Genomic DNA, 13951 nt, shown 5'->3' with positions numbered 1-13951 from the left:
CAAAGACGGATGTCCTGCCTACCGGCAGTTTGCTGGCCAATCAGTGACCAACATCTCTTACGTACTCGACAGCGCCACTAGGGGGGGTTGGTGGTGGGGTGCTGCAGGTATGGTTCCCAGTCGTGGCCTTGGATTGATGAGTGATGGCGGAAAGGGAGTCATGGGGTGAGGGCCATGGTGGAGCTGAGGTGAGAGGGATTGGCAGCAAGGTCTGAGGGATGGCCTTCAGTGCCACTATCCCTCCTTCCTGATGCTGGATTTCTCAATCAGGTGCTGTATGTCTTTGATTGAAGGCCCCCTTCTCATGGTCTGCCACAAGGGAGCCTGCAACCAAAAGCGCCACGGTTTGCTTGTTGTCCTGCCCACTGCTGGATTAATACCTGTGGGGGTAGGATGGGGACCTCAAGTTGAAATTAATTAGCTACCTCCCCAATGAAAGAACTTAATCGAAGTGGAGAAGGGAAGGAGGCATTGTACCTTCACATCCAATCAAATGCCAACCCCACCTACCAGCCATCAATCACAACATGGCAGATGACAGAAGATTCAGCCCCCAGTGTGGATTGTCTCCCTTGGCCATCATTCCTGCCTCCACCCCAGCCCCACACACCACTCCCAAGGCCAAGCTTACTGAGGCTAATTAGCACCCAGACCCGGGAACAAACCCTGGGACTCTTTATTCACCTCAGCTCTGCAATAGGTGGAATTTATTTTATCTGAATTCTGGAGCAGACGCTTATTCACCAAACTGTTGAGAGGAGCTCATACACATTTAATTTTTAAAGTTTATTTGTTTATTACTCACAGGTAAGACTTAGATTAACATTGCAATGAAGTTACTGTGAAGCTCCCCCAGCCGCCACACTCCGGCACCTGTTCGAGTCAATTCACCGAACCAGCACGTCTTTCCGACTGTGGGAGGAAACCGGAGCACCTGAAGGAAACCCACGCAGACACGGGGAGAATGTGCAAACTCCACACAGACAGTGACCCAAGTCGGGAATCGAACCCGGGTCCCTGAGCCAACAGTGCTAACCACTGTGCCATCGTGCTGCCCCCTGGGTCTCTGGGTGTCCTAATCGTATACATGAACAAACTCAAAATGAAATTCTCCTCCTTTCTCAATTAATAATTGCCTTGCAATTCTTCATCATGTCCAATTTGTGTGGAGTGCAGTGAGTTAGAGACTGAGGGGAGTTGCTTTGGAAGAAGGTTTCAAACAAGAATAGGTACAAGCTGTCTGACTGAATTGGAAACAGCTTGTCATATTTCCAAGATCAGGCACTGCTTTGTATTCCCACCATTTTCTATTTCCATTTGGCTAGACTGTGTTTGAGAATGTACCGTATTATTCAATATGATGTTGGTGTTTACTTTGATAAACAGCAGATTGGAGCAATGAGAAATCAGTAAAGTCCAAAGGCTCACAGCTGCCCACTAAACAGTCTAATCCAGTAATTGGTGCAGAGCGCCTATACATTATTAATGCTGAATGTTTAGTTGGCTTGTTCTTTGTGGAGATTGTCCGTATCTGATTTCCTTCTGCATAATAAATGTGCTTTTTTTTAATGCAATAATCTTCCAGTTGTTTCCTTTTCTCTTGCATTGCTTTATTATTCAAAGATAATGTTCCAGACTAAATATTTCTATGGTGAAGTACAGTTTTTCAACTGTCATGGTTATCACAGAAGAAATAGGATAGAGGTCCCTGCAAATGTACATTGGTGAGACCACATCTGGAATACTGGGGCGGGATTTTCCAGCTGCACTCACCCCCAAACCAGAATATCCCACCCGAGGTTAATGGACCTTTGCATGGTCTCCCCACACGATTCCCGTGGCGGGCGGGATGGGAATATTCCGCCCACTGTGTGCAGCTTTGGTGTCCTTATTTGAAAAATAGATATCATTGCATTAGAAAGCAGTTGAGAGAAGGTCCACTTGTCTCATTCTGAGGATGGAGGGGTTTTCTTATGAAGGAAGGTTGAACAGATTGCGTCTATACTCATTGGAGAATGTGAGGTGATCTTGAAACATATGGTTTCAAGAACAAACCTTTTCCCAAAAGTAGGGGAGTCTAAAACTGGAGGGCATAGGTTTAAGGTGAGAGGGGAGAGATACAAAAGTGTCCAGAGGGGCAATTTTTTCACACAGAGGGTGGTGAGTGTCTGGAATAAGCTGCCAGAGGTAGTAGTAGTGGCGGGTACAATGTTGTCTTTTAAAAAGCATTTAGATAGTTACATGGGTAAGATGAAATGGGTATAGAGGGATATGGGCCAAATGCAGGCAATTGGGATTAGCTTAGGGGTTTGAAATAAAAGAGCGGACTGGGCAAGTTGGGTCGAAGGGCCCGTTTCCATGCTGTAAACCTCTATGACTCTATGGTAGCGTAGTTACCGGGAGGATCTTACCGCCTGTGGGAGAAACTAGAACAAGGGGACACGGTTTAAGAGATGTCAACTGTTTAAGATGGAGGTGAGGAGAATGTTTTTTTTCTCAGAGGGTCGTTAGTCTGTGGAATTCTCTTCCCCAGGGAGCAGTGGAATTTATTCAAGGCAGAGGTAGAAGATTTATTGGCAGACAAGGAGGCCGAGGGCTATGGGGGGGGTCTTATAGGAAACAGAATTGAGGCCACAACCAGATCAGCCATGATCGTATTGAATCATTTAATCAGGAGGCTGGAAGGGCTGAATGGCCTCCTGTTCCTAAATCCTATGTTCCCACCCAGGCCCTATCCCTGTAACTCCACATATTTACCTGCTAATCCCCTGAGACCAATTCACCTAACCAACACATCTTTAGATTGTGGGAGGAAACCTGAGCACCCGAAGAAAATCCATGCAGACACAGGGAGAAATTCCTTATTACTGAAATGTAGCACCAACGAGGAACCAAAACCGAGACCATCGCACTCTACTTTCTCCAGATTTCCTCAATTCATTTTTTCCGTCCTTTCATGGCATGTGAGCATTGTTATAGAGTCATAGAGGTTTACAGCATGCAAACAGGCCCTTCGGCCCAACTTGTCCATGCCGCCCTTTTTTTAACGACTAAGCTAGTCCCAATTGTCCGCGCTTGGCCCATATACCTCGATAGCCATCTTACTCATGTCACTGTTTAAATGCTTTTTAAAAGACAAAATTGGTGGAGGTGAACTCAATAGGGTCTTTTAAGAGACTCCTGGATGAGTACATGGAGCTTAATAGGATATAGGGTTATAGGTAGGTCTAGAAGGTAGGGATGTGTTCGGCACAACTTGTGGGCCGAAGGGCCTGTTTGTGCTGTAGTTTTTCTATGTTTCTATGTATCCGCCTCTATTACTCCTCTGGCAGCTTGTTGCAGACACTCACCATCCTCTGTGTGAAAAAATTGCCACTCTGGGCACTTTTGTATCTCTCCACTCTCAGTTTAAACCTATGCCCTCTCGTTTTAGACTCCCCTACCTTTTGGAAAAGATATTGACTATCTAGTTGATCTATGCCCCTCATTATTTTATAGACCTCTATAACATCACCCCTCAGCCTTCTACGCTCCAGAGAAAAAAGTCCCAGTCTATCCAGCCTCCCCTTATAACTCAAACTATCAAGTCCCGGTAGCATCCTAGTAAATCTTTTCTGAACTCTTTCTAGTTTAATAATATCCTTTCTGTAATATGGTGACCAGAACTGTACACAGTATTGCAAGTGTGGCCTTACCAATGTCTTGTACAACTTCAACAAGACTTCCCAACTCCTGTATTCAATGTTCTGACCAATGAAACCAAGCATGCTGAATACCTTCTTCACCACTCTGTCCACCTGTGACTCCACTTTTAAGGAGCTATGAACATGTACCTCTAGATCTCTGTTCTATAACTCTTTCCAAGGCCAGCAATTGTTGCCCATCCATAATTGCGCTTGAAAAGGTAGTGGTGGGCTGGTTTCTTGAGCCGATTCAGTCCCTGTGTGTTGGTACATCCACAGTGCTGTTTGGAAAGGTGTTCCAGGATATTAATCTCATGATCATGAAGGAACAGTTATAGTTATAGTTCCAAGTCAGGATGGTGTGTGGCTTGGAGGGTAATTTGCCTTTGCTGTATTCCCATGCATCTGCGACCCTTGTCTTTTTATGTGTTAGATGTCAGGTGTTTGGAATTGCTGATGCAGGAGACTTAGTGAGTTGCTACAATGCATTTTGTAAATGATACACACTGCTGCCACTGTGCATTGGTGGTGAAGGGAGTGAAAGTTTGTGGATGGGATATGATACAGCAGACTGTTTGTCCTGGATGATGTCAAGCTTCTTAAGTGTTTTTGGAGCTGCATTCATTCAGGTAGGTGGAGATTAGTCCATCACACTCCTGACTTGTGTCTTGTAGGTTGACAAGTTTTGGGGAGTCAGGAGGTGCATTACTCATCTCAGAAATCCCAGCCTCTGACCTGTTCTTGCAGTTACAGTATTTTTATGGCTAGTCCAGTTCAATTTCTCATTAGTTAATCCCAGGATGTTAATGGTGGGGGTTTCATCAACCATAGTGGCTTTGGATGTCAAGGGGAGATGGTTAGATTCTCTCTTATTGGAGGTGGTCATTGCCTGGCACTTGTGTGGCATGAATGTTGCTTGCCACATGTTAGCCTAAACCTGAATGTTGTCCAGATCTTGCTACCTATTGACGCAGACGTTTTCAGTATCTGAGGACAGTAGTCATCAGCAAACATCCCCACATCTGACCTTATGATGGAAGAAAGGTTATTGGTGAAGCAGCTGAAGATGCTTGAGCTGAGAACACTACCCTGAGGAACTCCTGCGGTAATGTCCCGGCACTGGGATAATTGATCTCCAACAACCACAACCATCTTCCCTTGTGCCAGTGAAGAGTTTCCCCCTGATTCCCATTGTCTTCACTTTTGCGAGGGTTCCTCGGTCCAATGCTGCCTTGATGTTCAAGGACCCTCACAGTCACCTCACCTCTTGAGTGCAGCTCTTTTATCCAAACTGAGTATGAGTGAGCAGGATATCGCTATGTAAATGCCACTTAGAATCATAGAACCATAGAGTCCCTACAGTGCAGAAGGAGGCCATTTGGCCCAACAAGTCTGCACCAACCACAATCCCACCCAGACCCTATCCCCATAACCCCACATGTCTACCCTGCTAGTACCCCTGACACTAAGTGGCAATTTTTCATGGCCAATCAACCTAACCCACACATCTTTGGAGACTTGATGGTGTCTACACTTGATAGCACAAATGACACGTTCAATTCGCTTTGCTGATGATTGAGAAGATTTGTCCTGCTTTTTGTGCACAGGACACACCTAGATGATTTTCCACATTGCCAGGTAGATGGCAGTGTTGTAATTGTACTGGAACAGCTTGGCTAGGGGCATGGCTCACAAACCTTCAGGACTATTGCTGGGATATTGTGGGGCCCAGAGCCTTATTAGTATCCAGTGGGTTCAGCCTTCCTGATCTGGTCACTCCAGAGTTCATTGGCCTTTATGCTTGATTTTGCATTGAACAAACTCCACATTATCCCAAGGGTTAATAGGTTCAGTAAAGGAGGTTCACTAGATTGATTCCAGAGATGAAGGGTTTGTCGTATGAAGAGAGATTGAACAGCTTAGGCTTATAGTCTCTGGAATTTAGAAAAATGATGAGAGATCAAATTGAGGTAGACAAGATGATAAAAGGTATGGATAAAGTAGACGTGGAGTGGATGCTTCCTCCTATGGGACATTCTAGGACGAGAGGTCATAGTCTTAGGGTGAGGGGGAGCAAATTTAAAACAGAGTTGAGGAGAAACTATTTCTGCCAAAGGGTTGTGCATCTGTGGAACGGATGCTGGGACAGTGAGTAAATTTAAGGAGAAGTTAGACAGATGTTTAATTGGTAATGGGTTGAAAATTGGGGAGGCAAATGGGGATGAGGAGCACATCAGCCACGATCGAATGGCAGAGCAGGTTCGATGAGCCAAATGACCTAATTCTGCTCCTATAGCTTAAGAACTTATGAGAAGCACGCTGCTTGCGGAAACATGACAGACTCCAGAACCTTTTGGGATTGTACGATGTCAGTGCCCTGCCTCAGTTGAACTTGTGTCTGACTTATCAGTATTGTCTTGTAAGCTGACAACACAGCAGCACATGGTGATACACATTGCAAGCACTTGCAGATTACACTATTCCAGAATTCTCGTTCACTTTAACTGAAGAGTTTGAAAGTTCCCGACATCCTCATTTAACCTGTTCAGCAATTGGAGGAGTGAAGCAATGAACAGGGCCGGTGGTAGAGGAGTGTGAAGGTTACATAAAAGATATTAATGTAAGATAAACATAATTTTAAAAAATTTATTCATGGGACATGGACATCGCTGGCTGGCCAGCATTTATTGTCCATCCTTCATTGCCTTGTCGACAATACTTACATCCCATGAAAGGAAGTAAAAAAATGAAGTGGTGGTGAGCTGCCTTCTTGAAATGCTGCAGTCCATGTGTTATGGGTTGACTCACAGTGCTGTGAGGGGAGAGGTCCAGGATTTTGACCCAGTGACTGTGAAGGAACGGCACTATATTTCCAATATGGATGAGTGACTGGCTTGAGGGAGAACTTGGTGTTGCCATGTATCTGCTGGAATCAATTGGGCCAGTGGGCTGACGAATGGCAGATGGAGTTTAATTTAGATAAATGCAAGGTGATGCATTTTGGTAGATTGAACCAGGGCAGGACTTACCCAGTTAATGGTACAGCGTTGGGGAGAATTACAGAACAAAGAGATCGAGGGGTATAGGTTCATAGCTCATTGAAAGTGGAGTCACAGGTGGACAGAATGGTGAAGAAGGCATTCAGCATGCTTGGTTTCATTGGTCAGAACATTGAATACAGGAGTTGGGATATCTTGTTGAAGTTGTACAAGACATTGGTAAGGCCACACATGGAATACTGTGTACAGTTCTGGTCACCCTATTATAGAAAGGATATTATTAAACTAGAAAGAGTGCAGAAGAGATTTACTAGGATGCTACTGGGACTTGATAGTTTGAGTAATAGGGAGAGGTTGGATAGACTGGGACTTTTTTCTCTGGAGCGCAGAAGGCTGAGGGGTGATGTTATAGAGGTCTATAAAATAATGAGGGGCATAGATCAACTAGATAGTCAATATATTTTCCAAAAGGTAGGGGAGTCTAAAACTAGAGAGCATAGGTTTAAAGTGAAAGTGGAGAGATACAAAAGTGTCCAGAGGGGCAATTTTTTCACGCAGAGGGTGGTGAGTGTCTGGAACAAGCTGCCAGAGGTAGTAATAGAGACAGGTACAATTTTGTCTTTTAAAAAGCGTTTAGACAGTTACATGGGTAAGATGGGTAGTGGAATATGGACCAAATGCGGGCAACTGGAACTAGTTTAAAAAAAAAGGGTGGCATGGACAAGTTGGGCTGAAGGGTCTGTTTCCATGCTGTAAACCTCTATGACTCTATGCTGCCCTTGTCCTTTGAGATGAAAGTGGTCATGGGTTAACAATTAATAATGGTTCAAACAAAATGAGCAGAAATAAATGATGTAATGAGAAAAGACAGTTGCAACATTTGAAAGAAACAACGTAGATGTGGGAATGGGAATCTGAAGGAGCAATAAAGGAAAATGAGTGAGGAAGAAAATGTTGAAGGGATAACAAGAGAAGACTTCCTCTTCCAGTATGGTTAATGACATTATAAGTCAGCTTATGAACATTCACTTCACTAAATTGTTGCAACTTAACCCAACAAAGCCCTGCCAACTGTGGCTCAGTTGGTTGCACTCTTGTATCTGAGTCCAAAAGGTTCGAGACCCACTTCTGGCCATTTTTGGACTTGGACATAAAAAAAACCCTGAAATTCCAATGCAGTACTGAGGGAGGGCTGCACTGTTTCAGGTACCTTCTTTCAGCTGAAAGCCTTAACCAATGTCGTGCCTGACTTTCTCATGTAAAAAGTCCCACAGATTATTTTAAAGAAGAGTAGGTGATTTATCCTCAATGTTCAGGTCAATATTTATACATGAGTCACATCACAAAGACAGATTTCCTGGTGATTATTGCTGTTGGAGGGAGCGAACGAACAGAGTCTCGGAGACCATTGTTCTAAAGGGGTGGTTGATCCCCTCTCTGAGAGTGAACACCTAACCACTCAAAGGGGAGTACCTCGCTTTATAATCTGTTAAAAGTGTGTGAGAGATAGTACGGTCTGCTCTTCAGCAACTTTTAATGGTTAAATCAAAATAACTACCTCAGGCTCTCTCCATAAAATCAACAAGTAACACTTTATTTATCTAACTAACATTGGACAGATTAACTAAACTATTCACAAATCGAATTAAACACTATTCGAACATCATGCTGTTTAGATAAATACAATTCCCACTTATTAACAGAAAACTAGAATTTTTAGTCACTCTCAAAATTACAACCAGGTTTTATATTCCGGAATCTTCTGTCTTCTTTCTTCTGTCTGGAACCTCTGTCTTCTTTTGGTACCTTTGCTATTCAGATGAGGCTTTGAGCTAAAAGCTGTGGCAGGGAGCAGTTGCTGTGTCTCTCTGGAGCTGAGAGCTGTCTCTTATACCCCTGGATTCATCGCAACATTCCCACAATAGGATGGGTTCTTAGGTGACCAAAGTATCAAATTTAAATCTAATAGGCTGCTGGTAGCTAAGTGCCTAGTTTAAACTGATTGGCTAAAATTCAAAAACAGCCTGTTGTCTAGGCAACACTACTGTTTGGCCCTTGAGACAATGTTTCACTTTGGGCTCTCTGTGTACTTGCATTTTTCTTACAGAAAAAAGACTGCTTCTTTAATAGACAACTTTACAAACCACAACTTTGCAACACCATGTAGAGCTTCAACTTAACGGTTTAGTCAAACTTGTTCAACATGCATGAGGGAGAGCACTCGGAGTTAAAATTCAAGATTGCTTCCGAGCTACTTTGTCCCGTGGGTTCTTACAGCAGTCTTTACCTTTTTGCGTTACAATGTTCACATGCAAAATTCTGATTAAGTCATCATCTTGTTGCTCTAAGCCCCGATTTTGTCACATTGTGCTATCTCAATTGTCCTATGTGATTTTATCTTTAACCATTCTCTTGTCATATCCTATATTGATTACGTCTACCTCATTGTAATACCAAATCATTACAAGTACCTTCTAACATGTAAATTTCATTTATGGAAATCAATTACAACAGTTATCACCTCTTCATCCCTATCTCTGATGCTTGATTAGTTTTACAGAGGCACAATAGACCCGATGCATTCTGCCCAGACATTGTGCGGGTCATGGTAAATAGTATTGATTTTTATTGTTACTGCGATCTCTGAGGAGTAGTACCTGGGGTGTGACTGTCTAGTACTGTCTGGGAGATAGTTGTTTATAGTTTGCCTTCATGTGCCTTCCTGCAGCAAGTTTCAATATTTCAACCAGGCTTGCATCTTTCTGTCCCTTCCAATCTTGTTGCAGCCTAACCTCCCTTTTAACCCTTCTACAATCACATAGCTGTTTGTTGGAGCTTGCAGTGTGCTGTTGTGTTTCCTACATTATGACAGTGACTGTACTTTAGAAGTATTTCATTTGCTGTTAAGTATTTTGGGATGCCCTGAGGTTATGAAAGGTGCTATATAAATGCAAATCCTGTTTTATTGTCTGTAACAGAAGGAAACAGCTCCATAATGGATAATGTGAAATCTTCAAACATTTCCAAATGATTTGCGTTGCTTAGAAAGTTATGCTTACAATGTCATGAACAGATAACAAATTTCTATTGCAAAATGAAAGAGCAAGATATTTTGATTTTGATTTGATTTGATTTTGATTTGATTTATTATTGTCACATGTGAGTATAGAGTGAAAACTATTGTTTTTTGTGCGCTACACAGACAAAGCATACCATCCATAGAGAAGGAAACAAGAAAGTGCAGAATGTAGTGTTACAGTCATAGCTAGGGTGTAGAGAAAGATCAACTTAATGCGACGTCAGTCCATTCAAAAGTCTGATGGCAGCAGGGAAGAAGCTGTTCTTGAGTCAGTTGGTACGTGACTTCAGACTTTTGTACCTTTTTCCCGCTGGAAGAAAGTGGAAGAGAGTATGTCTGAGGTGTGTGGGGTCCTTGATTATGCTGGTTGCTTTTCCAAAGCAGCAGGAGGTATATTCAGAGTCAATGGATGGGAGGTTGGTTTGAGTGATGGATTGGGCTACATCACAACCTTTTGTAGTTTCTTGCGATCTCGGGCAGAGCAGGAGCCATACCAAGCTGTGATGCAACCAGAAGGAATGCTTTCTATGTTGCATCTGTAAAAATTGGTGAGAGTCATAGCTGACATGACAAATTTCCTTAGTCTTCTGAGAAAGTAGAGGCATTGGTGGGCTTTCTTAACTATCATGTCGGCATGGGGGTCCAGGACAGGTTGTTGGTGATCTGGACACCTAAAAACCTGAAGCTTTCGGCCATTTCCACTTCGTCCCTGTTGATGTAGACGGGCATTTTCTCCACTACATTGACAATATATGTCAATGAATCCTTCATTTTGGTGACTTTGAGGGAGAGATTATTGTCATCACACCAGTTCACCAGTTAGATTTAACAAACAGAAAATAGACTCGAAGGTAAGAAAAGAAGATAGGCTTAACAAAAGTCGATCAAAATGCACATTTAATCAGAAAAGCATTTGAAAAACCATTAACTCAATTGTCTTATTGCTTCTTTTGGATGTAAGGAGTATCTAAGGAATTATTGATTGAAAGTTGTCATCATTAATCTCTTTCTGTCATCTTTCTCCATAGGCTTTTCCTGGAAACTCTAATGCGGACAGTGTTGTGCACTACAAACTGCAGTACTCCATCAGAGCCAGATTCCTTCGCTTTGCCCCTCTCGAGTGGAATCCAACCGGTCGAATAGGAATGAGAGTTGAGGTTTATGGCTGCTCCTACAGTAAGTACACGTTAACAAAGGGAATGAACGTGCATCTATTTCTAAGTGATTATCTTCGCAGGAAATGGGATGTTGATCACACCATAATGAGGTACTTTGTTTAATGTTAAATAGGGAGAGAGAGAGTGACAAACACTTGCATTTAAGCAGCTATGTACATCCCTCAGGAATGCCTTAAAGTGTTTTGTATGACAAGAGTTGCTTTCAAAGTGCTCTCATGCTCATGTAAGTAAACACAGCCACTTGGTGCACAGCAAGATCCCAAAGAACAACTCGATTAATTCAGCAGTCAGTTTTCACTTGTATACGAACCCGGAGCTCAAAACTACCGAACTCGGTGTGCTCACGGACCCATTAAGTGGCTGGTTTGGTAAAATAAATAAAAATGTTCCAGCTTGCACGGGACAACTCCTTGGAGATAATCTGGGCAGAGCAGAGGAGTTTTGTTCCGTATTTACCTGTGCTTGAAATCGAAAGTGGTCGATTCCCCAGAACCAACATTCCTTGGTGGGTTTTTTTAGCACAGTTTGTCATGTCAAAGGAGATCAAAAAGAATATATGGAACAATGTTAAAAACTGTAACAGTGATGATGGTCGCTGAGCATTATTGTAGAATCATAGGCCTGAATTTTACATGATTTTATGGTGGGATGAGGCGGGCCAGGCCACACACATGGGTAGCCTGCTCATGCCCCTCTTAAAGCCTTTAAATAGCCACTTAGTGGCCACTAAGGGCCTATACCTGCCCAGCCTCAATTTGACGCTGGTGGGTTCTGGTTGGATCAGGGGACCAGACAGAAAAAGCCTTAACCCTCATTCTCAAGGGTGGGGGAAATGCAGCTCAGTCTGAAAGCTCCTTCAGGTATGGAGTGCCCTCCCCTCAGGAACCTGGAAGCTCTGGGCCTCCTTTCCCCCTGGCCAAATCCTCGACACCGAGATCGCCTCTTCCCCCCCGGGGCATCACCTATGCTGCTACCCCAGGGCCTCGGCCCCAGGACTTAGGCTCAGGTACAGCACTGCAGTACTTCTTCCGGCCACTGCAGCGCTGTGCCTGGAGGGGATGGTGAGCTGTCGCCGACAAGTCTTAAGGCAGGATCTCCATCCAAGGGCAGATGGATGTCCCGCCTGCTGCCAATCAATGCTTAACTGAGCGTTAAGTGGCAACGGGCTTATCAGAGATGGCAGCGATGTATTCTCTGCCGGCTCCCAGAATGGCGTGTGCTGAACACTCACCATCCTGAATAGAATGGTTACAGCAAAGAACGTGGCCAATGTGCCACTCGCACTGTGAATGAAATGTGGTCGAATGAAAGCATTTGTCAAATGAAGCCAACTTTTCCTGTGTAAACTCGAAAAAAACTTTTAATAACCTACTTTAGTTAATGTTAATAAAGATAGCGGTGAGTATAATGGGTGCTTTAATTTTCCTTATTATGCCATTTGACATGCCTTTCGCATGTGTTCAAGGTAACTGGAAATCTCAACAGTTCTCTAAATGGCTGTTCAATTTAATTTATATTCATAGTATCAGAGAATCTTGCCTCTACCCATATTTGCATAAGAAAGGATTCAGAAAACTGATACAATTTCAAACCCTGTTTATAACTCTGGTGTGATATATCTCTAATATAACTCATTTGTGAACATAAGGCAATAGGATTTTCTTTCAAGTTTATTTTATTAGTGTAAAAGTAGGTTTACGTTATCATTGCAATGAAGTTACTGTGAAAATCCCCTAGTCGCCACACTCCAGCGCCTGTTCGGGTATTTAGCATGGCCAGTGCAGCTAACCAGCAAGTCTTTCAGATGGTTGGAGGAAACTGGAGTACCCAGAGGAAATCCACACACATGCAGGGAGAACATGCAGACCCTGCACAGGCAATGACCCAAGCCGGGAATCGAACCCTTGTTCCTGGCGCTGTGGGGTTGCAGTGCTAACCACTATGCCACTGTGCTGCTGGTATCATAGAACCATAGAATCCCTATTGTGCAGAAGGAGGCCATTTGGCCCATCGAATGCATCCACTCTCTGACAGAGAATTTGCTCACGCCCTATCCCTGCAACCCCACACATTCACCATGGCTAATCCATTTCATCTACACATCTTGGGCAGTATGCGGCAATTTATCATGGCCAATCAACCTAACCTGCACATCTTTAGACTGTGGGAGGGAACAGGAGCACCCAGAGGAAACCCACGCAGACATGGGGAGAACGTGCAGGCTCCACACAAGACAGTCACCCAAGGCCAGAATTGAACCCGGGTCCTTGGTGCTATTAGGCAGCAGTGCTAACCACTGTGCCACCGTGCTGCCCTTCATCAGAAGCTAAAATGTGTTGAGTAAGATCCTGTGCAGCAAGAGTGTCGATCATTGAACCTTGATTCACACAAAACAGTGAAGTCCCAATGTTCACACGGGATACATTCCTGTGAAGCTTCACAAATGGCAAAATCACAAGCAATTAACATACTTTACAATGGGAGTCAATTAGATAGGCTCCAGCCATCCTTATAATTTGTCATGTGTTATGGATCAAAGGCAATAATAACGATATTTGGAATATATTTAAGAATAATTTACTGTAGAAATTGTTTATTAAAACAAACAAAATAAGGGGGAGCAGATTTAGGACTGGGTTGAGGAGGAGGAACTTCTTCATACAAAGGGTTGTGAATCTGTGGAATTCCCTGCCCAGTGAAGCAGTTGAGGCTAACTCATTGAATGTTTTTAGGGCAAGGATAGATACATTTTTGAACAGTAAAGGGATTAAGGGTTATGGTGAGCGGGCGGGTAAGTGGAGCTGAGTCCACGAAAAGAACTTATTGAATGGTGGAGCAGGCTCGAGAGGCCAGATGGTCTACTCCTGCTCCGAGTTCTCATGTTATTATGTTCTTAATACAATAAGAATGATATAAAATTGATTACACTTGCTGTACTGTACTTGAGTGTGGAGGTGGAGGGCAAGTGGGTGAAATGACTGATGGAGATGTTGATGTATATTTAAAAATTTT

At 43.4% G+C, this 13951-nt stretch overlaps 1 protein-coding gene across 1 annotated transcript in view; it reads left to right on the top strand.

The window, feature by feature from the left end:
- LOC144504123 (contactin-associated protein-like 5) overlaps positions 1 to 13951 on the top strand; it is a 922207-nt gene that overhangs the window by 290386 nt on the left and 617870 nt on the right. Inside the window, exon 4 of the mRNA XM_078229299.1 lies at positions 10790 to 10937. Within this exon, the coding sequence (XP_078085425.1) occupies positions 10790 to 10937 (148 nt within the window). The remainder of the gene's footprint in view (positions 1 to 10789; positions 10938 to 13951) is intronic.

Source organism: Mustelus asterias, chromosome 14, assembly GCF_964213995.1.
Source record: "Mustelus asterias chromosome 14, sMusAst1.hap1.1, whole genome shotgun sequence".
Classification (NCBI taxonomy): domain Eukaryota; kingdom Metazoa; phylum Chordata; class Chondrichthyes; order Carcharhiniformes; family Triakidae; genus Mustelus; species Mustelus asterias.
Note: the sequence above shows the minus strand (reverse complement) of the source record. Positions and strands in the feature narration are given on the sequence as shown.